This window comes from Dasypus novemcinctus, chromosome 20, assembly GCF_030445035.2.
Source record: "Dasypus novemcinctus isolate mDasNov1 chromosome 20, mDasNov1.1.hap2, whole genome shotgun sequence".
NCBI classification, from domain to species: Eukaryota; Metazoa; Chordata; class Mammalia; order Cingulata; family Dasypodidae; genus Dasypus; species Dasypus novemcinctus.
In genome coordinates, this window is record NC_080692.1 from 52,175,693 (window position 1) to 52,199,768 (window position 24,076).

A 24,076-nucleotide genomic window follows, 5' to 3' on the forward strand; every position below is an offset into this window, starting at 1 on the left:
GTCTCTGCCCTGCAGGGCGTGCAGTGCAGTAAGGAAAAGAGCATTTAAAAAATCATGAACTGCCAGGAACGGGCAGTGCTGTGACGGGTTGAACTTGGGCTGCTGTGGAACAAGCCTAACGAAAGGCCCTAAGTCAGAAGAGGGAGCTACCAGGAAACAAGCGAAGTCCAGGTGGACACCCGAGGCCGAGCGGGGTCTGTGCCTTGCGCAGCCAGAGGTCGTGTCCAGGCAGAGGACAACAGGACAAGCAGAGGAAGGCCCAGGGCAGCCCACCCGCGGGAGCACAGAGCACACCGGAGGCCAGAGAGCAGGGGAAGCAGGGGCCGGCCGCGTCGGAAGCCCCCGAGGGTCTTCATCCGAGGGTGCCGGGATCTGACAGGCGCCCAGGACGCAGCGGAGGCCCTGGGAGGCCCTGGCACAGGCCGGGGCAGCTCCCCCGCCGTCTCCGCGCTCGTTCCCCTCTTCCTGTCGGCACGGCGGCACTGCCTTAGACACGCCAACGGCCGCGTGACTGCAGGAAGGTGCGGGCACCGGGCGCCATGACGGAGGAGACCGCGGGCCCACCCTTCTCCCCGGGGCCCCCGCTCCGCAGCTCATGGCCCAGATGCCGCCCCACGGAGGATCTCGATTTTACCCAGATCACTTCAGGAGCAAGTTCTTCCATGATTTTAAACACACACTGTTGACTGCCAAATTCACTATCTCATGAACTTGACTCATTTTTAACTAGTTAACCTTTGGCATTCCTATCCTCCAAGTCATCAGGACCAAAACGACATCCTGACTGCCTCCAAACCCGCCTCCCCCTTATCAGTCCTCCTGGCAACTCCTTCCACTTAGTTTGCCCAGGACAAAATCCTGGGAGTCATTTTTGACTTTTCTCTTTCAACTCATTATCCCATCCTCAACAATAACCAGCTCTACCTTCAAAAATATATCAGAAATCAAAAGGATTCTTTCTCTCATCACTCTCACGCCACCACCTAAGCCTGGTGGCCAGGACGGCCTTCTGACCAGTCTCCCTGCTTCCTGCCCTTGCCCCACGCCTCGCCCCCATCACCTAGTCTGCACGCAGCAGCCAGATGACGCCCTTCTCAAAACTCCACACCGCCCCCATCCCGCTAAAAGCCAAACTCCTCCCGGTGGTCACCCAGGTCCTCGACCTGGACCCAGCAGCCTCTGTTTCTAGATTTCATTCATTTAACTAGCTTTGATCTGCTTTCCCCTCCTACTCCTCAGCTCACCTGCTCTGCTCCGGCAGTGCTGGCCACTCTGCAGTGCAGCACGATGCACTCCGGCCAAAGGCCGCGGTGCCCTTGGCCTGGAGGCGGCGTCTCTAGGAGTGCTCGGACCCATGCCCTGCGGCAGACTGGACTTTCCAAAAATGGTCACAACGGTTCTAGATCCACGTGCTGCCCCAGAATCGTGCCGCTGCTCTGTCAACAGGTGGATTCTACCCTCTCCGTGAACCCAGGGGTTCTGAGAGTGCCTAGACCAAGAGGCAGCAAGCTGTCTCTGTGAAGAGCCAGACACTATATCAGGTCTTTGTCAAAATTACTCAACTCTGCCATGGCAGAGTGAAAGCAGTCATGCTTTAAAGAAATCTTTAAAAAACACGCGCACACACACAAGGCGTGGTGGTGCTCAGGTAAAACTGCATTTTTTAAAATCCAGTGGTGGACTGGATTTGGCCTGAGGGCCACAGTTTGCTCTTACCTGGCCTGGTAAACAGAATGCAGTGCAAGTGACAACTGCCGCCAGGTGACAGCCTGGGTCCCTGAGGCAGAATAAGAAGTCTGTATATTGTATATATGAATTACTGTGATCTAAAACTTTTGTGAAGATAAGCTTATTAGAAAAGAAAAAAGAAAAAGAAAGGACATGGACACAGAGGAAAAGACAGAAGTAGCTGCCTTGCCAATTTGCATACAGGGCAACACTTATTGCAGTGATGGAAGGTAAAATATCAAAAACAAAGCTTTTGAATTTTCAAATTTTTTGATATCCCAATTTATTTTTACCTTAATTTTTCTAAATTAATATGTATTCTACATCTAACCTTTAAACTCATCACTATATTCCATTTTACTATTAATGGAACCTGGCAATATATTGGGCTTCACTTTTCAGGAAGTTTTGGATCTCAGAGAGTTTCAACAATGGCAGTGGGGGAATACTGGTGTGGGATGTTATTGACAGGGGACACATGGTTGGCAGGGAGTTCTACAGGGCATATATTCAGGGTACATAAAAATGTTTGGATATTTTCATAGTGGTTACAATTAAAAACAACTGAGGGAGTGCTGAGTTCCTAGCCAGGGGAGCTCTATCAAAGTCCCTAAAGGAACAGCAACAATCCCCCAAGTGCAACAGCAAAGACCAAAAAAGAAGGAAGGTCCAACAATGAGCCCTTGATACTAATGATATGCTTGTGAGCCTGTGCACCTGAAATAAGAACAAGGCCTAGAGCTGCAGGGTGCCTAAGAGTTACCTCCTGAGATCCTCTGTATTGCTCAAATGTGGCCAGTCTTGAAGCCAAACTCAGCATGTAAATGTGTTGCCTTCCCCCCAGTGTGGGACATGACTCCCAGGGATGAGCCTCCCTGGCGCCAAGGGATTACTACCAAGTACCAGGTGATGATGTTAACTAGAAAATGACCTTGAATAAAAGGGTCAACTCGGACCAGCAGAATATCTCAGTCTACATATAATACCAGGAGTTAAAAATGCTTTTTGACCTGAATAAAAGGGGGAAATGGAAAGGACAAATGAGTTTATTTGGCTATGAGTCTCCAAAAAGAGCCGGGAGGTTATCAGAGGGGTTACCCTTATGCACACCTCAGCAGAGTCCCAGAGACAGCTAAAGTAGATACAACCCCACGTATTGGTTCTTCTGAGGGCTACAGAGACCCACAGTTTCTATGGTCATGGCAGATGGAGTTCAGTGCCATGTCAGTTTGCCCTACTTTGTGGAGTTTGTGTTTCTGTGTGATGGAGCTGGACTCAGATGTGATCTCTGTCCACAAGTCTCTCCTGTTACTTTTACCAGAACTGTAGTTGGTGCTTGGGTTTAATGTATACCCAGGGGACCTGAATCTCTGGACTGACCATGTGATAGCCAGGCCCTGAGCCTCAACAGACTTGCAAATCCTACACTCTGGTTTATTGGACTTACCCCACTCAACTAACATGGAGGTGAAGAAGGTCAACCACCACACCAGGGAGCCAAGAGTGCCTACAACTGAAAGCAGGAGAATTGCATCCAGCATCCATGTGGAATCTAAACCCCTTCTTGATATAGATGTGGAATGGACACAACCATTCTAAGGTCCACAGGATGGAGGGATAAGAGTGTGGATTAGAGTGGACTTACCGACATTCTATTCATCAAGTATTGTGATTAGTAATTGAAGAAAATGTGGCATTTGTGTGGAGAAAGTGGCCATGGTGGCTGCTGGGGGTAGGGAATGGGAGGAAGAGATGTGATGTGGGGGCGTTTTCAGGACTTGGAGTTGTCCTGGGTGGTGCTGCAGGGACAATTACCAGACATTGTATGTCCTCCCATGGCCCACTGGGTGGACTGTGGGAGAGTGTGGGCTATGATGTGGACCACTGACAATGAGGTGCAGCAGCACTCAGAGATGTATTCACCAAATGCAATCAATGTCTCATGATGATGGAGGAGGTTGTTGTTATGGGGGGAGGAGTAGGGATAGGGGGTTGGGGGGCATATGGGGACCTCATATTTTTTTAATGTAACATTAAAAAAATAAAGACCAAAAAAAAAAGAAGTCTGGTTAACCATATGGAGAGATGGCCCAGGCTGATAAGCAAAATAATGTTGCTTTTAATCAAAGATCAGCAAATTACAGCCCTGGGATGATTAAAGAGGGCTGCCACTTGTATTTGTCAACAGTTTTACTGGAACACAGCCATACCTATTCATATGTGCATATCTATGGCTGCTCTGGCACTACAAACAGCAGAATCGGGAAACTGTGACAAAGATCATGTGGTCTGTAATGCTTAAACTATTACCAACTAGCCCTTTATGGGAAAAAATTGCCAATCTCTGTCTGAAGCCACTAAGTATAGACATGGTTTGTTATACAGCAATAACCCAAAAAAAAATCCCTTTCTTCCTTTAGGTCTCTACATATCTGCCACGTTAGAGATGCTTTCCTTAAACTTTCTGTATGAAATCATGTTTTCTCATCCTTTAAATGCCACTAAAATGTCATCTCTCCTTGAAAGAGGCTTTACTGAATATGGAAGCAATTAAAGTATTGTACCACTGTATACATATGTATATATTTAGCCATTACTAATATTCTTTAATTTTGCTATATCTCTAGATTGCAAACTATTCAAGGATTGGTACCATATTTAAATAACCTTAAGGAGTGGGTGAGGCTCTGTGGTGAGTGCCTGCTTCACATGTACAAGGTCCCGGGTTCAATCCCTGGTACCTCCTACGTAACCTTAAACATTCAAGAGTACCACACGTGGAACTATGTACCAAGGAAGCGGACTTGGCCCAGTGGTTAGAGCGCCTGCCTACCACATGGGAGGTCAACGGTTCAAACCCCAGAACCCTTGACCCGTGTGGAGCTGGCCCATGAGCAGTGCTAATGCACACAAGGAGTGCCGTGCCACACAGGGGTGTCCCCCACATAGGGGAGCCCCACACGCAAGGAGTGCGCCCCGTAAGGAGAGCCGCCCAGCGCAAAAGAAAGTGCAGCCTGCCCAGGAATGGCGCCGCACACACAGAGAGCTGACACAGCAAGATGACGCAACAAAAAGAAACACAGATACCTGGTGCTGCTGATAAGGATAGAAGCGGTCACAGAAGAACACACAGAGAATGGACAGAGAGCAGACAACTGGGGGAAGAGTGGGGGAAGGGGAGAGAAATAAAAAAAAAAAAAAGGAACTATGTACCGTGTGGAGCCATAATAAACAGTGATTGATAACAAGGATAAAAAGCAAAACCCGTGAAGCTGAGCATTAGCATGCCACTGAAAATTTCTTTATATTTCACGTAACAACGTAAGATTTGGAAAGAACTAAGGTAACCTTATACATTTATTTTTCTATATGTTGAGGAGAAATTAAATTACTACGCATACTTGGGTAGATTAAGATGCCCACTTCAGCAAAATCCATGTATATGAACACCTGGATTTCCTAGGGGGAGAAATTTTACTTATTCCTGTATTTGGGGGATAATTGCATAGGGAAAGGCATGCCAGGATCTTTTCACAAGTCTGCCTTCAAATTAAAGCTGCTTTCATCACAACAAGTCAAGGAGATCAGACGACTCAGATCCCATCTGACACATTCACTACAGTCAGTGAAAACTGTGGAAAGCATAATTTGAACCACTCTTGCTCCAGGTGAGCTCAAACCTGCTTCCCACAGTGCATGGCAGTCAAGTATTTGTTGAATAAATGACTGAAGGAAGGAACAAGGGCACAAAACAGCAGCTGGAGAACAGGGCCAGATTTAGCTCCTCTCTTAATCCAGCCTGTAGCGCTCCTTTCCCACCAAGCAGGTAAAACAGAAATACAGTGACCTGCATAATCAACGCCAAGATTCCATTTACTTGACAGGCCTTCCTGACATCATAAACCACAGAATTACAGCTCAAGCTGTTTTTGAATAGCTGCCAAAAGTCCACTTGAGGGTTTGTAGCTTTCTTGAGCATACACTCAAACATTTACAGGAAAAGCATGCCAAAAGCTGTGCTCAAAGTGAAAAATGACTTTCTGTGCTACAGACAACAGATGTACAATTTTTTCTTAAATTCTCTTCCTATAAATGTAAAAAAAACACTTAAGAATCACATTTCTAATCTGGGAACCAAGAATTGGAAAATGCTATTGCTTTTTCATTTTTAAAAGGGAGAAGTGTGTGAACTATTAGGAACTATAAGTCAGTTTATTTTTTAAAAACCTGAGATACAGATCACGATTTGCTTACTATGGCGTTCAACAATCTCTTGTTATCCCCTCACACTGCTATTCAACAATGTTGCCTCCCACCGCACCCTCCCACAGCAAAGGAACTTAAAATGAGAGTCGTTGCTGATGACCAGCTCATCTCAGCCCAGGGGAGCTTCAGGCCTGGGTCTCCCTGGGTTGAGCAATCAGATGTCCTTATAATCTCTGAACTCTTAGTCAGTTTGGTTAGAGTTTTAATAATTAATTTTATTTTCTATTTTCTATAGTTCTAAGATGATCCTGGCCTCTCCCTCATTACTCAAATAAAAGAAAATTTATTCAGAAAAATCTCAAACACTTGGGCAGTTTGCCCCTCTATCCACTGTTAACTTCAATTCTTTCCTCCCTTTCTCCCATCCATCCACTCCTCTCTCTTCTTTCTACCCTCCTTTCTTCCTTATAAATAAAACATTATAAATAAAACATTTATTTTATGCCATGTACTGGATAATATCTTGGAAACTCAAAAGGCAAGCATCACAAAAAACCCCTTCTTTCAGGGAGCTCACAGACAAGAGAAAAGGCAAAAATACAACGCAAAGGCTACACAATTCTTTAATTGTGCTGCTATGGAATGTGCTCAAGATGCTATAGAAACATGGAAGAGAGAGCACCTAACGACTGCGGCGTAAGAGACGGCTTCCCAGCGGTGGTGCTACCTGGGTAAGGACAAGCAAGCATTTCTTCACTTGTCCAACAATCCGAGTCTCTACTGTGTGCAAAGCGGGCAGGCAGCAGTGAGGAAGAGGCTGCTCAGGGCCGCCTGGGCCCACGCGCAGCAGGGGAGAGGCAACGACTTCCTGCACGATTATTAACCTGCCAGTGTGGCAGCGCTACAAAGAGGACCTGGGTGCTCGAGCACCTACGGGGCCTGGCAGGGCCAGGAGGGGGGGAAAGGTGTGCTGAGGGATGGCTTCTGAAGTGCTCGTGTTGAACATAAAATTTGAGGGATCCAAAGAATTCACTCGGTGGAGAAGCAGAAGAGCCTCCCAGAGAGAAGCACAGCAGAAGCAGCTGCAGTGTGGAAATCGACTGAGGGGGAGCAGGAGTCCAGGGAAGAGGCCTCTGGGGTTTGGCCTGAAATGGGTGTGTGGAATTACAGAGCAGCAGACAGAAAACGGGTTGGATTTGGGAGAGAGCAAGCAAGCGGGAGCTTTCGAGAATGACACCCAAAATGTGACTTCAGCAACGGCGTGGGTGGCGCCTGAGGTAGGTGGGGAGACGGTGAACTTAGCCCTGGACATGTTGCGTTTGAGATGCTGCAAACCATTCCAGCTGCCCTAGAAGGAAGCAGGCGGGCTTGCCCAGCCAGGGGCTGCACGACAGCCCCAGTCTTATGATTTTATTGTGAGACAGTGAACTTAAAACCTGGATCAAAATGGGGGCTTGTTTTCATTCTAATGCCAAGCCTATGAATGCAACTAAGGATCACCCATTTCAAACTCAAGTACCTGCTGAGTTTACAAAAATTCTATGTAGTCCTTTTTTCTTTGCATCTTGCAAGATGGCCACTGAGTAAGTTTTTTTCAGCCAACCCCTTATCCTTTACTATTTGCTCGTCATTCCACTCTGCCCCTCTTTGTGGTCAAAGTCAATAGTAAATTGCAAAGTTAGCACTTTATAGATTATTAAGAGCATTAAAATTGTTAGTTATTACTCCTTTAAGTACCTAGAATTTCATATATCATAATTTCACTCAGGACAGACATATAACACAGAATTTTTGTATTTCATATAACTTGCTTTAAAAGGTACAGATTTTGTTTTCTTCTTAACAATTCCTATGTTCAATATGTTCTTAAGAATATTTCTATACACAGTCACGGAGCCCAACGTGCAGTTTACGTAAGAGATCTGCAAGGCGGGGAGCGGGGAGCGGGACCCCGGCTGTCTGTGATGCTTCGCCCGAGGGAGAGGAAAGACAACGGCCTGAGCCAACAGGCTGACATGCCCACTCTGGGTGGGGGGTATGTGACTGATGCCTTGTTCTGTTTTGTGGTGCTTCAATTTTTTTTTATCATTGAAAACTAAATTAGCACCAAAAGAGACAAAAAGCAATTTACTGAGAAATACTTTTACCTGTCACATATTTATTTTCTATTATATTTGCACCCTTCCAAATGGAGTTTTTAATTTAACAAAATTCAATGCTTTGTTACTTCCCGTGTGAAATTACTGACCCATATTCAAAGGACCGCTGTTGATTGTCAGAGGAAGGGCTAGATTACAAGATGGGACAACTCTAGGACGGGATTTTGCTAAAGGCGAGAACAAAGCTACAAGCCTTCAGGTAGGAGTAAATTACAGCATCAGCCAAATGGACTTAATAACGAATCAAAGAGGAAATTAAGGGCAGGATTTTCTGACTCAAATGCAGACTTGCTACATGGGAGGCTTTCCAGTGATTCTGAGTGTCAGCAAATCCGTTTAGATTTGAGCAATAAACAAAATGCTGTGTAGTGCTTGTGTGTTTATAGTTTCTGACGGAAGCTCTTGCTGCTTACAGAAAACAACCTCGTAGGAAATGGGTGAAGAAAATACCAACAACAGACCAAGGAGGACGATCTGCCTTAAAGAGGAACGTTCTTCAGACAGAGGAAAAGGCTACCACAGATATCTTACTATTACTTCATTCAAATTAGAAGAAAGAAATCGCATCAAGTGTAGCGTTGTTCCAAATGATTGTGAATTCCTATTGTAGAAAGAACCTAGTTTTGGATACTATTCTGATTTCTTACTGAATAATTTATACTAATTTAAGAACATTAAGTGTTATAACTATCCCTTCTTATCCAATTTCCACTGCTTCACTGGACACTCTTCTGTAATAGCTTTCCATTAGTCTGCTGGCGTGAGCAGCTGGTACAGTTTTCTGTCGCCGCTGTCTGTTGACCATTCCAGCGGCAGCTTGCTGGCTCTCCCAGCCTCACGCAGAACCGATACTGTGTCCTACTCAGCACCCACAGTGCTGTCTTCACCAGAGAAGATACCAGCGCCCACACCACCATGCCAGCAAAACAGGGTCCGATTACTGCGGGTCACAGCGTGCGCTGGAAAGAGTCAGCCAAGGGCTATGTGCCTTCAGGATCTGCCTTACAGAACGCACCACGCTCGGCTCTCCTTGGAGCAAGTCCACACTAAAAAGAGTTTACAGGACACAAAAATAGCATGAAGTGTCTAATGTGACTCCGAGATTTCCATGCCAGTCAAAACCAAGTTACATAGCTTTTCTCTTGGAGAGGCAGCATGCTGTGGTGGCAAATCTGGAATTAACCCCTAAGCCTCAGTGGATACCTTTGGGCAAGCTACTTTTGTAAAATGTAAGAATCCTTACTGGGAACATGTGAGTTATGTTTGTGAAAACAACATACACGAAGTACCTAGCAGGCACTTACTAAATGTTAACTTTCCTGCCCATTTAGTATCAGGTCAAGACAGGGTTTGGGAGCCGATGTGGCTTGGTGCCTGAGCGCCGACTTCCCAAACACGAGGGCCAGGATTCAATCCCTGGTCCTGGTACCTCACCAAAGAAAAAAAGTCAAAGGGAAAAAAACAACAGCAACAGGGTCTTTTGGCTCTACCTTTCAAATACTACTCAGAAAGGTTTTACTCAAAGAGCAGGGTACCTACCACGGTGACTGAGCTGTGCCTTAGGCGCTGCTGTGCCAATCGCGCCTGCCCTCTGATCTGCTCACGCTGGGGCTCCAGAGCTACGGTTCAAAACACAATCCAGGCTTCCGAGCAGGACCCTTCCCAAAGGATCTGAATCACTGACATCCTATCTCTAAGAACTCCGAGAGGACATTTCTAATAAGCACAAGTAACTCACTATATTAATTCAAACTCATGAAAAAGTTCCGCTATCCACAGAATTAGCTATCTTACAGAATTGTTTAGAGGATTAAATTAAATGATATGATGTAGACACTCAAAACAGTCACTGTCAACATCTTTAAATAACAGGAAGGGGAGTGAGCAGGGAGAGGAGAGGAGCGGCACGTACCATGTTCACAGCGTCCTGGTCGAAGGGGCTCCACTCTATGTTCTGAGGGAAGTGAGCCAGAACTTTGGACCTGAACGTTCTTCTCAAAGGACTCTGTTCAAAATTTTCACCTACAACACACAGTTAATACTTAGTTAACAGCTAGAACTTTTTCAGTAACATTTCATGGTTTTGTTTTTATTGCAGACATAGTGACTGATAACGTAGAAATGTGATTCAATTTCTACCTCTAAGTCTGAGTTTTAAAATAAACAGAAAAAGAACCATTAGTAAGAGCTATGCATTTAAAAACTCCAGAATTTGCAATTTTAAATCCTGCCTAGACAATTGATAGTAAAAATCAAATATGCTGAAACAATCCGTGCTGTAACCTTTTGTCCTAATTTCATTATGTAGTGATAAAAACATCTATACAGAAACATTTCACTCACTAAAGATTGCTTGAATTAAACTCATCATATTTCATATGATTCTGAATTTTTACACATGGATAGAATCCGATACTGCTTTGCTTAAAGGAGGCAATTTTGCTTGAGTTTCCACAAAAATCTCCTATAAATGTAACTGCATCTCCAAGTTTTTACAAGCAATAGAATTAGAAACATCATTGCTGAGTTGTCAGGTTTAGTACACAGAAAACACTAAATACACAATAACTTTTATAAAGAAACACACTATTTTAGACCAAATTCATCACCTGCTGGAAAAATAAAAGTAGGCCATATTTTGATTATTATAGAGAGTAAAATTCAATAGTAGCTGTCAGCTTAGTTCTTTATTCCTTTATCAAATTTATTCCTATAAGCACCGCTATCTCAAAGTGCCTTAGTTTCATAAAATATTTTAATGTGGAAGGATCTTAAATTCACAATGTAAAAAGTTGAGATTGAAGAATTAGAAGATCTTAGCACAATTTCATTCTGTCTTCTGTGTGTTGCCTACATTTTAAATTCTAATTGAGTACAAAACCCTAGCTGTTATATAAAAAAAAACAAATGTCATTTGCCAGTATTTGTACAAGTGAAAACGCGATAAAGCAATCTGCTTTCTGAGTCACACTTTGACTAGTTAGACTCAATTTCCCATTTTGGTTAAAAATATGAAAAGACAGATGATAAAATGCCTTTAACTTGAACAGGATCATAGAAGGAGGGAAAAGTCTTCATTCTAAAATCTTGCTGAAGATTGCAATATAAAATACAGAGGGGCTTTCCTGAATAAGAGCACATCATTTAAATGCATTTGCTGAGGTAGCTAAGCTGCTGTTTCTAATTAAATTCCTTGGTTCATGATTATTTTCCTTTGGATTCCGCTCACTTATTTAGGCAGATATTTTATATCTTTCTATTTTATACATCCATCTTATAAGACAGAATGCAAAGTGCTTTTACCTTAGAAGGGAAACTGAGGAAAGTTTATCAATTTTCTCACCATACTCCTGGGATATGTAAATATTAGTAAGTCAGTGGAGTAACGTGAAACTGCCCAGGAGAGGTAATATAGCTGGAAAACAGATTCAGGGCTCAGAAATGCTGACTTTAGGAAGTGTAAATGATGTCCTCAAGCGATACTAGATTCGCATGAGAACACTATAATGTTTTGAGTGTTCACTTCTTTATTTAAAAAATTTGCTGTTGTTTTTTTATGTTTTTTACTTCACCTTAAGTTGGAGAAGAAATAAAAAACGAAACAGAAATCGCCCCCTTGTTCTGAAGGCCCACGCTGCTAACCGAGGACATCCTCGGCCACGCACAGACACCAAGAAGCCCCTCCACCCGCCTCACTGAGTGCCAAGGCTGCCATTCACACGCGCAAAAACGCCAGACGCCTCGGGCAGAGCTCAGCACTTACCTGGAAGGAACTCCTGCCTGTGTGGGCTGAGGCAGTCATGCTAGGGCCACTCACAAATCAAGTTACGAGTGGGAGGAGACGGTCGGCAGTCACGAGGGGGCCGCCCCTTCTCCGTGTAGCTGTTAGGTAAGGAGCTCACCCTCTCGACGCACAACAGATCAACCAGAAGAAGGAAGGAAAACCACCTCCAGAAAGATTCCACCACAAACAAAAAACAAAAATCAACCCCCCCAAATGCTAACACAAATATAACAAAGCGAAAACAAAATCACCACCACCACCACCACCACTTCTTATTAGACTGCTGAAAAAGAACAGTAATAGGAAAGATCATTCCTATATACACAGAGAGCGCTCTTGGCAAATATTACTTTGAAGAAAATTAGGAAAGAACCAACTATTTAGAGATCCTGATGCCACTGCTGAGGATTTAAAATGTAGGTGCAGTAATTCCTTTTAGGACCAAAGAAGAGAATCTTGGGGGTGCCTTCTGGGAATGAAAGGGAATTAACAACCTACTCTTCTCATTTTGAACCCTTGTTTTATAAACCTCCAACTTAGAATTCACTGCTAGGACTAAGGAGGAGAAAGGAACAGGTCTAGGAATTTGGATTCCTAAGAAACTACACATAAACTTTTAAAATTACATTATTTATCCCAGAATTAATAAGACTTATAAATTTGTGCAAATCTTAATATCCCTTGCTACAAGTCCACATAGAGACTTAAGTCCAAGTAATATTTTCAAGTAACCTCCTACTAGATTTAAGCTGCAATTATGTGTTTCCTCCTGAGAAAGTAGGAATATCTGCCAAGAGAGCTTAAAGACAAACGAACAAAATTTTTCAAGGCTTGAAGCAAATAATGTGTTTATAAAAGTTAAGATGCAGATCAAAGAATAGAAAATTTTAAAACCTTTAGATTTGTCCAAGAAAGAATGAAGAAACATTCACAATGGGCTTGGGGTGAATTAAAATAACGATTTCTAACACCCCACTTTTTTTTTTTTTTTTTTACCTGAGGTCGTATTTGCAGCATCTAGGCTCTTGCCATGACGATCTGCTTCTAGCCATTGGTACAAAACTACATGATGTAACAGAAATAAAAAAGCTTTATGAGCAAAGAAACAAAACCAGACAAAAAAAAACCCCACAGAAATGACTCTGAAGAATGGAAAATGAGAATAAAAAATTAAAAGCAATTAAATGTGAGGCAATAACACCAATGAAATGTAGCTTAACAGCAATAAAAAAGCAAAGAGAATAGGTAATTAGATTTTACTGTAGTAAATGAAAGGCTACTTTAAACATCAATAACAGTTATTTGTATAGGAAAAGTCCTCTTTTTTCTTAATACTAATTTCACCAGGAAAAAGCAAATGTTTCTAAAGTTAGATACAATAAAGTATGATGGTAAGACTAAACCTCCAACTTTTAAAATTACATCCCAACCAACAAACACCTGTTAAAATGGCTAAAATCCAAACAACTGACTACATCAAATGCTGACAAGGATTTTGAACAATAGGAATCCTCATTTATTGCTGGTGGGAAGGCAAAATGGAACTGCCACTTTGAAGGAAAGTTTTCCAGTTTCTTACAAAGCTAAACATAGTCTTACCATATGTTCCAGCAATCATGTTCTTAGGTATTTACCTAAGATTTGGAAACTTATGCCTGCTGACACAAAAACCTCCACATGAATGTCTGTAGCAGCTGCACAAACACTGGAAACACCCAAGATGCCCTTCAGTGGGTAAATGGGTAGACAAACTGCAGTACATCCACACAACGGATTACTATTCAGCAACAAAAAGCAACGAACTATCAAGCTACAAAGACAACAGGAAGGAATCCCAAACACATATTGGTAAGTGCAAGAAGATAGTCTTAAAAGGCCACCTACTGTAACATTTCAACATACGACATTCTGGAAAAAACAAAACTGTATACATGGGAAGACCAGGGGGGCCAGGATTGAGGGGAGGAAGGAGTGAAGTGAAGCACGGGAAGTTTTAGTCAATGAAACTATTCTACATAACAGTGGATATATGATTTTAGCATTTTTCAAAATCCACAGAATTTTACAGAACAAAGAATGAATCCTAATGAATATAAATTTTTAAAAAAATCATTTAGGAAGCTGGGAAATCCCAAGAAGGAATACAGACTGAGATGAAAGAATCCGAGTGTAATACAAATGTAACTTTGGAGGTAAGTGTACATAAGACTACAGGCAAAAAGAGCTGCACGTGAGCACTGCGCTCTCGATGGGAGTTCTCTCCCACGAGACTACAGGTTAGCAGTTGACACTGCTCTGCCTGTACCCTAGACCCCCACAATTAGGTAAATGGATGGAAAATGGTGAGATAAACGAGGGGAGGAGGCCAGATGGACAGATGTGATGGTGGATTAGAGCTGGTTATTTCAGTTAAAAACTCCTTTTTAGCTTAGTCCAGTTACAGATGATTACATATACAAATAGTTATAGAAACGGGAATATACATGGGTTAGTATATACTCATATATTTCTTAGTTCTGCCAGCTGAGAGGGCCTAAATGATTCCCCAAAAGCAACGCACACATCTAGTACCCAGATCTTGGTTTCTAATACATTCTCCAAAAACAGGAACCAGGGATCCTTGGAGAAATGGCCAGTTGTAGGAAGGGGTAGGAAATACACAAGATGAGCCTGGAGCACTCTGCGATGCCTTAAAGAAGGACGTGCTAACACACACACCCCGTACTGACCGGTACGTTAAAGGCGCCTGGGAGCCAACTGAGAGTTCCCAATGGCCAGAGCAGGAACAATTTTGAGCAACAAAATAAATCAAGTAGTAGTGGATTATGATTAAAAATATAAAATAAATATCCAAGAATCCATACTGATATAAATAAAAGATGGACTAAATAAACAAATGGGGAAGAGAGACAATTCTCCCACGCAGAATTCCAAATAATTTCTGTAGCTACTCCATCCTCGAGGTGGCGGTGCACAAGCCCCAGTCCTGAAGCGTGGGCGTGCAGAGTGACTTTCTCCCAGAGCACAGGATGGAGAGAGGCGGGGAAACAACACAACCACCACGACCCAGGTGATGAGCGTCAACGCGGAGTTGAAATCATACAGATGGTATATACCCATGAGCTGATGTGATGGAAATGGCACTTTTCCTCTGGTATCTTCTTCATAAAACCCAAAAGTCCAATCTCAATCATGAGAAATACATGAAACAAATTCCAGTAGAAGGGTATCCTACAATACACCTAACCAGTAATCCTCAAAACTGTCAATGTCATCAAAACCAAGGCAAGTCTGAGAAACTAAAGAGAGCCAAAAGGAACCCAAGGAGACATGACAACTAAATACAATGTGGTACCCTAGTGGGATCCTAGAACACAGCAGGATGTTAGGTAGAAACTAAAAAAACCTAAATCAAGTATGGACTTTAATTAATAATAATCTATAGATATTGGTCCATTAATTGTAATGAATGTACCATTCATTACAGACAAGATGCTAATAATAAGTGTGTGTGTGTTGGAGTAGACTATACGGTAACTCTCTGTACTATCTTCTCAAGTTTTCTATAAATCTAAAACTGCTCTAAAAAATAAATTCTATTAAAACTATTCCAATGTTCAAGGTAAAGAAGTGTATTATATTCAGTCTTATAAGTAACCTATCTTTTGTAAATGTACTATACAAATAAGCAGAAATGTGCTCTGTACTGAGCCCCTTTAGCCAACCCTCTTCTTGAGCACTATTAACAAGGAATTGCTACCAATTCTTAGAGAAACATTTATTACTGTAAGGACCCAGCCTACAAATAAATTCATATTACAGCTTTGTAATGTAGCAGCTTTGAAGGGTCCTATAACGTCTGGATGTCTCTTACGGGTTATTTAGATGTCTATATCTTTTAGACATCCTTAAAGACATGTAAGAGTCTTCCCTTTAAAGAGGCAAATATGAGCGTGAACTAAATACAAGTAGGACTTTTTGATAAGGTTACTTTAGTTAAGGTGTGGCCCAATGCAATCAGGATGGGTCTTAATCCTGTTACTGGAGTTCTTTATGAAAGAATAACATCCAGGCAGGAGAAAGCCACAGCAAGCAAGAAGCTGAAAATCAACAGAGCGAAGAGGAAGGCTGCCCTGTGCACTGCCACGCGAGAGGAGCCAAGGACCGAGGACACCGCAGCCAGCCCCAGAATGCCAGTCTTCTGGAGAAAGCATCACCTTGCTGAGGCTTTGATTTGAACCTTTTTCTGGCCTCAACACCGTGAGCCATTAAGTTCCCATTGTGTAAGCCATCCCTTTGCACAGTATTTGCTAGAGCAGCCCAGGAAACTAAAATAGTGACAATAGCCAGGAATCCTTCCTACTCACTCCCCAAGGTCTGAATATCCCAGGACAATAAAAAGACTAAATTTCTCTTCCGGGGTCTATCTAGCTACAGATACTGTGAGAGTTCTAGATCCCAAACAAGGCTGGGAGACGGCCTGCATGCCCCCAAAACAACAACAAGAAGAACAAAAATAAAGAGCTGGGAAATTGCCTACAGAACTCCTGAAATGGAAGAACAGAAGAATTTATTCATTACAAATATCCAAAGCCACCCCGAAATCACCATGTAACCCCTAGAAGTTATCTGGACCTCTAGGGACAGCCAGGCTGGCAACTGGCACCTCCATCAGGGAATGATGCTTAAAACAACCTTCTGAACGTCCCAGGCACACGTCCAGCATGCCCGCAGTCAGTGCACTCCCCAGGACAGAGCAGGACATTTCTGGGAAGCAAACTATTACTACCACTGGGTCTACCACGACAGAACTCACTCATTAACTATATAGGACAGGTCGTTTTTTCTCTTTCTAGTAAAATAGTGTAGCAGTAGGCCATGACCCCAAAATCTCCCCATTTGGAAAATCAAATATGAACTTTACAACTGACACTGAATATCACTCTTACAAAATGAGACACAAAGTAGGGAAACTAACCCAGTAACCCATCTAACAACACTGCTCAGCTCCTACCTAAAGTCTATTCTCCTCTGACGAATCTAAACTCCGGACTGTGTTCAGGTTATCACCAGGCATATTCATCAAAAGTTTCAACTACCTTCTTTAGCCCTTGTTTTCAGTTTTCCCCAAGAAAAATGAACAAGAAAACAAATAGGAAAACTACCCTAGGTCAATTTACTCTAATCAGTTATTCAGAGAATTTTATATAAGCAAAAATTATTTTAGTAGATTTAAATGTTCAATTATCTTTGCCCAAATTAACTGTTTACCAAAGTCCAATTAATTGAGGTTTAAATAATCCAGAGAGTTTCCAGTAAAATAAGTGCATAGCATGTTTCATGCAAAGCTATAATGTGAATCACCATTAGACAAAATTTGGATTTTAAAGTCTACTTTATAGTACATATATTTTTAAAATAATGTATATAAAGTAAAAAAACAATTAAAAATGTATATGCACACCAATGCTCATAAGCGTTATTCATAATAGCCGATGTCCATCAGCAGGTGAATGGATAAACAAAGTGTGGTGTATATAAAATGGAAAATTAGCCTTAAAAAGGAATAAAGTACTGATACATGACACTACAAGGCTGAACTTTGAAGACATCACGACATGAACTAAGTTAGACACAAAGGGACAGATATTGTATGATTCCACTTATATGAAACAGCTGGAATATGTGAACTCACAGAGACAGAACATAGAGTGCAGGTCACCAGGGCCAGGTGTGGGGCGAGGAACAGAGGTTAATGCATAGTGGGTGTATGCAGAATGGGTGTGGGGTTTCTGTCTGAGCTGATGGGAAAAGTCTGGCCTTGGTGCGAGGGCAGCACCACGCAGCGAATGTCATGATGCCGCTGGATGGCATGGCTTGGGCGTGGTTGAGATGGGAAAGTGTATTGTATATGTGCTTACACAGTTTTCTAAAAAAGTAACTAAAGTGACAATGACAACTAAATGTAATACATGATCCTGTACTGGATCTAATAATGGAGGAGAAAAGGTCTAAAAGACATTATTGGACAGAAGGAAAAGCTGGAATACAGACAACACGTTTTATATCAGTGTCAGAGTTGGTGAACTTATGACTGTGCCTCGAGTGGCTGCATTCCTTAAGAAATGTAATGGAAGTATTCCGTGTTCAAGAAAGATGATTATTTCACTTACTCTCATGTTTAGATCACCGACAGATAGAAAGATGGATGAATGGACAGACAGAATGACACAGCCAATGTAACAAAGTGTTAAAATTGGTGCATCTGGCTTCCTGTAGTTCTCTGCACAGGTTTTGTATTGTTTTTTGTGAACTGCCTCTAAGTTTGAAATTATTCAAAGTAAAAGTTTAAGAAAAAAGATAATGCATATGGAATATACATTACTTTTTGGTTGCCAAAACTCTCATCTGAAAAAAAATTGGAGGGAGTCAAAACACAAACTCAGTTTAGTTTACACAGGGAGAACAACTGAACAAAGAAACACTAATTTCTTCCTCTTAACTGCTCTTTTGGGGAAAAAATTTGAAATCAAAGTTCTCTAAAGGAGAGAGATAAATCACAGGGAGAAGAAGGACGTATATCAGTTTTACTAATATTGGTGCCTCATGGTCTATGAAATTATTCTAAGATGAGCAAATTAGGAAAAAAATACTTTTTGCTCCTCCAATGTTACCGGTTTGGCCACTGGGAACTCTTGCAGTAGGCTTCTGTGCCCCTTTGAGATCTCTCTGTCCAAACGGCTTTTTCCCTCTTATTTTTTGAACACTTCCTTATTTTCTGGCACTGCAAAACACTGTAGACTCATTTTGAATATTTTCCCCCGATCCTAGAATTAGCCATTTCTCTAACTCTCCCTGGTTCCTTTAAACATAGAACATTGTTAGAAACCAAGATTGGGGCACCAGGTATACTTGTTGCCACGGAGATACCACTGCTTCTACGCCCTCTCAGTGTTAACCTATTTTCATGTTCTACCTAAATATCCAGAAATAAGGCAGGTTGGTAATACCAGTTCATAAATAAAATTTTAAAGCCCTTTATAACAATACTTTGTGAAGCATTTGTTCCTTCTAACGAAAACATTTTGTTTGCCTCTATTATAACCTCACCTTTCCCCTCCACCGTTCTAGCCTACCTCCACATATTCCTCAATTCCCAACCTAGACTGGCAACAGGAAATACAGTTTTTAAGCATCTTTGTTGAGCTCTGTGGAAAAAAGATGCCAAAGACTTATTAGACACTGATTTTATAAGTTTTATGTAGAAAGGTACTTTCAAAATTGGTTAAATTCTAAATGCAAGTAACTTTAGTCCAAATTCCCAAACTTTTGGAAGATTTCAGGAATCTCATCCTCCTATATGGAGAAAAGACGTGTGATTACACACTTCTTTAAAAATCTTGTTTTTCTCACAATTTGTTATTTTGATTGATCTGAAATATTTTAAATCTTAAGTAATTTATGTTATTATACAGAAGGGCATTTTAAAGGGAAAAAAGTAATTCCCATTCCCTACAGGCATAGTCTACTTTCATTATCTGTCAGCAACACTCAGAATGTAAATTACTTTTGCAGTTTCTTTACCTTTTCACATTTTCTGGCCTACACCTATACCCTCATTATTTAATATCTCATGAACTCTGAGAACTTATCCAAACTAAAGCAATTTTATAAAAGCCTTCCAGTAATCCCCATTCTTTTTTTTTAATAAAAAAGCCCTTCTCTATTACAGTCCAAATATCTTGCAAAAAGATACTTAACAGTTTGACAAATGTAATACACCTTACTTTATTTTTGGCTGAATTCATAATCTTCACAAAGCTATGTATAATCTTTTTTTTCAATTAGAAATTTATGCAACATTTGTTTGACATTATGTCACTTTCTTTACAAATATCACATATTCAGAGAATGGTCATATTTGGTTATTTAGATATAAACTATAAATTCAGAAATTTTAGAGACAAATGGGAATTTGAACATATTAGCAGAAATCTGATGACATTAAAGAATCATTTAATTCTTATTCTAAGAGCAATAATGGCATTGGGGGAACATAATTTTAAAAAAGAGACCTCCTTATATTTTAGACATATACACTGAAATATTTTAACTAAAACTGTATGATGTCTAGGATGTGCTTTGAAATAATATGGATATAGATGGATGGGATTAGATGAAACAAGAATGCACACTGAAAATTTCTGAAGTTGAGTGACGATAAATGGGCATTCATTGCACTATATCTGTCTACTTTTGCATGTGTTTCAAATTCTCCATAAAAAATTTTTTAAAAAATCATTAACACCAAGAGAATATAGGTTATTAATGATAAATTTATAAAGTAGAAACCTAGCTTCAGAGAGCAGGAAGTAAATTTTTCAGTATGTCTTTCTAAAACGTGAGGACCCTCTCGACCCCTTTCGTAAGATAACCACAATACCACTATGACATCTAAAAATTAATTCAAAATCAAATAGCCAGTCATTATTCAAATTTCCAATTACTTCATAAATGTTGTAAAAAAAATTTTTTTAACAGTTTGCATCAGGACCCAAATAAGGCTGATATATTAGGCTTGTTGATAAGTCTTGTCTCTTTTAATCTTGGGGTTCTCCTCCATCCGTTTTTTCTCCTCTTTGGGGTTTATTTGTTAAAAAACTTGGTAGAATTTCTCACAGTTTGCATTCCATAGTATATTTTAACATGCTCCCCTGTCTTCCTTCTTGAAAACTCGTAATCTAGAGCTGCATTGTTCAATAAAGTAGCCACTAGCATGTGGTCTTTTAAATTTTAATTACTTAGATACAATTTACAATTCAGCTGTATTAGTCACATTTCTAGTGGTTATCATATTGGACAGCAGAGAACAAAACATTCCTATCACCACAAAAAGTAAGTTCTACTGGACAGCACTGATCTAGAGGCTTGATCAAATACACGTTTGATTTTTTTTTGGCAAGTCTATCTCATAGATATGGCTGTGTACGTCCATCGGAAGCCACATAATATCTGGATTCTTACTATTCCACTATATTTTGTAGGGGAGAAGTCAGATAAGTGTTTGATTCTTTCCTTTTATGTCAATGCTTTCTAATTTAAAAAACCTAAAGACCATTTTTAGCGCTCATCCTCTCTGGACTTTCTGTAGTATTTGACCCTTGAAGCTACTTGCTCCCATGTCTTCTGTGACCCCAGTCTAAGTGGAGGGGGGGTCCCTCTGCTTTACTGTATGCTTTTCTTATTCCTTCGTAGGACAAATGCATTGAGATGACTGCTCAGCTGGATCCTTTGAGGACGGCCATCCCCTTGTGGCTAAAGGGCACTGTCTTCCCAGAAGGAGGTGGGCATTCCTGTTGCTAATCGCCTTGGGAAAAGACATCTTGTGACAAGGAGAGGAAAGGCAAGATGGAGCTTAGTCTGATATAAAGAAGGAACTCCTTTCTAGACCACATTCCAGATAACACTTAACAGCTCTCCTCATTGATGGGAGAAAGAGAACCTCCGCCATGCGCAGACAGATGGTGGTTTCAGCAAAGAGGCCATCCTGCATTGGGGAAAGAAGACAACGTTGTGCAGGGTCTCAAAGGGCCAAACAATTCTAACGAGCAATGGAAGAGCCACAGAGATATTGTCCGACACTGCTTATGCCCTCTCTACGGTGTTTCCTTCTGTTACCTCCAAGGATTGTGTGGAGTCCTGCTCACGGTACCCGCTGGCTCGGCTGTAAGAAGAGGGCGGAGTGTTAGACCAGAGCTGTCCATCCCGACCAGCACGGGCAGCACACTGCCTGGGGAGATCCCCACGGACAGTGGACCTTGGTAACAAGTTTGGGGGGGAAGCGTAGCTGCATATCCAAGGGGATATTCTCTTTTTTCTGCTGACTCTTATGGACTGAGCAGTTACTAAAAGAACATGTGGATCTACCTGCTGGTTGCCTCCATGGGTTTTCTCTTCTATTGTCCCCTACATATCTGCCATCCACTGGGTTCTATTTTGGTTCACCTTTTCTTACTCTGCAGACTCTACCGGCTTACACTACCACCCATATTCGTGACTTCCAAATATCCTTCTCTAACCCGATCACTCTTCTCTCAGTTCAACATTATTCTCATAACATGGAGAATGAATCTTAAACGTTCTGTTTCTGGAACATAAATATAGCATGACTAAGCCATATGTGACCTTGGGTAAATTACTTATTAGTCTTTCTGTATCTTCCAGAAAGGAAAATGGCATGGCGCATAAAGTATGTCATAAAAATAGCAAATATCATATAGGTTATTTTTAAATCCTCTTCCAAATACGAAGAAAATAGTATTTTTAGGGAGTTTTATTAACAGTAGGGTTATAAATTTATGTGTTCATTTGCTTGCCAATTTTCCTTGGGGAAAAAAACATCTTCAGTAACACTAAATTACTATTAAGTCTTGATTAGTAGTTGAAAGAAATGCCCTTAGAGTTACCTTAAAATGTAAGACAACATAAACAGTATTTTCAACAAATATTTTAAAAGCTGTATTTCTCTAGATATTTATCTTAGTTATGTATGTTACTAGAAAAATTGCACACTGCCTACAGATGGCAATATTCTTTCTACTTTGACAAACAAACCAATGAAACCTAACAAAGAATCCAAACTATTACTTTGAGATCAATGAGTAATTAGGGATATGGACATCTCAGGAACACCATCCTTATTTTCCACTTTCATATAAGTGGCAATGAATGGTCTAATGTGCAGGATACAGAACGAGCTTTCTTAGTCAAGGCCCACACATTTTTAGACTCCTATGAGGAAGGGTCTTAGACACCAAAGCTCCATCCTGCGGGCCTCCCCGAGCAGGACAAGCTAGAGGCCCGACATCCTCGACTCCTCTGTCCCTTATTCCCACATCTAACCATCACTTCTTCCTAATGATTTAAAATGCTTTTCTTAAATCTACCGTCTTTCTCCATCCCCAGTGCCACTGCGCCCATCCGATCCAATGTCATTTCTCCTCTCAATTATTACAAATACCATAATTGTTCTATCCTCCTCCAGGCTTACTCCCCACCAATCCATACTCCATAATGCAGTCAGGAAATCTTTAAACACAAATCTGATGCTACTCCCATTGAAAACCCTTCAATAGTGCCCCATTATCCTATGGATAAACCTAGAATTCCTTAACATGTTAATCTCTTAATCCTTCCTATGGTTTTTTCCATATCCTTTGTACTTTATACTCCAGCCATTAAGAAATTATTAGCTCTTCACCAATGTACTGTGCTATATCAAATGAGCTGATCTTTACATATGCTGTTTGTTTTGCTGCCAACATTTCTTCTAGTATTTTCCTGCTTTCCCACCCTCCCCCATGCCACCTGCAAATTCTTGGCTACCCTTTCTTTTAGAAAAGTCTCAAGCTCTCAGAGGCTAGGAGGTGTATCCTGTCCACTACTGAAGCCCCAGGGCCTACACAGTGGCTGGTATAGTCTGAACTCAAGGACCATTTACTGAGTAAATGAAGTTATGAACATGCGATAGTTAAAGAACACAGGGACAGCTATTGATTCCATGTTTGCTATTGGGGAAAGATCCTTATCTTCTCTGTACAAATTTAAGAATAGTTTTGTTGTAGTATTAAAGTCATTTAATAAGAATTTATGATGCTAGAGGATCATTATACTGAAATTATCAGTGTCATTATTACAGTAGCAGTATTTGTTTCCTTCAAATACGCTACAGAAATAGAGTTTATCAACAAGCAGAGAAGCTACATTGTGGATACTGGGCTGTTACTAGACCACTGTAGATACTTACAGTTTTGCAGATATACTTATGAGGTGGCTAAGTTTTATTATCATAAATATTTGTTAAATTGGTTTTTTTTGGTTTTTTGTTTTAATTTCTCTCCCCTCCCCCCGCCCCACAGTTCTCTGTTCTTTGTGTCCATTTTGCTGCATGTTCTTCTTTGTCCGCTTCCTTTGTTGTCAGCGGCACAGGAATCTGTGTCTCTTCTTGTTGCGTCATCTTGTTGTGTCAGCTCTCCATGTGGGCGGCGCCATTCCTGGGCAAGCTGAACTTTCTTTTGCGCTGGGCGGCTCTCCTTACGGGACGCACTCCTTGCGCGTGGGGCTCCCCTACGCGGGGGACACCCCTGCGTGGCAGGGCACTCCTTGCGCGCATCAGCACTGCGCATGGCCAGCTCCACAT

At 41.4% G+C, this 24,076-nt stretch overlaps 1 protein-coding gene across 4 annotated transcripts in view; it reads right to left on the reverse strand.

Annotated features, from left to right (window-relative positions):
- Positions 1-24,076, reverse strand: part of DENND5B (DENN domain containing 5B) — a 205,063-nt gene that overhangs the window by 110,948 nt on the left and 70,039 nt on the right. For 2 of the 4 annotated variants that reach the window (XM_058283015.2, XM_058283012.2), the window contains exons 2-3: positions 12,874-12,939; positions 10,006-10,115 (exon numbers count right to left, since the gene is read on the reverse strand). In XM_058283015.2, coding sequence (XP_058138998.1) covers positions 10,006-10,115; positions 12,874-12,939 — 176 coding nt within the window. The remainder of the gene's footprint in view (positions 1-10,005; positions 10,116-12,873; positions 12,940-24,076) is intronic. The other 2 variants (XM_058283016.2, XM_058283014.2) reach the window with 1 other exon arrangement.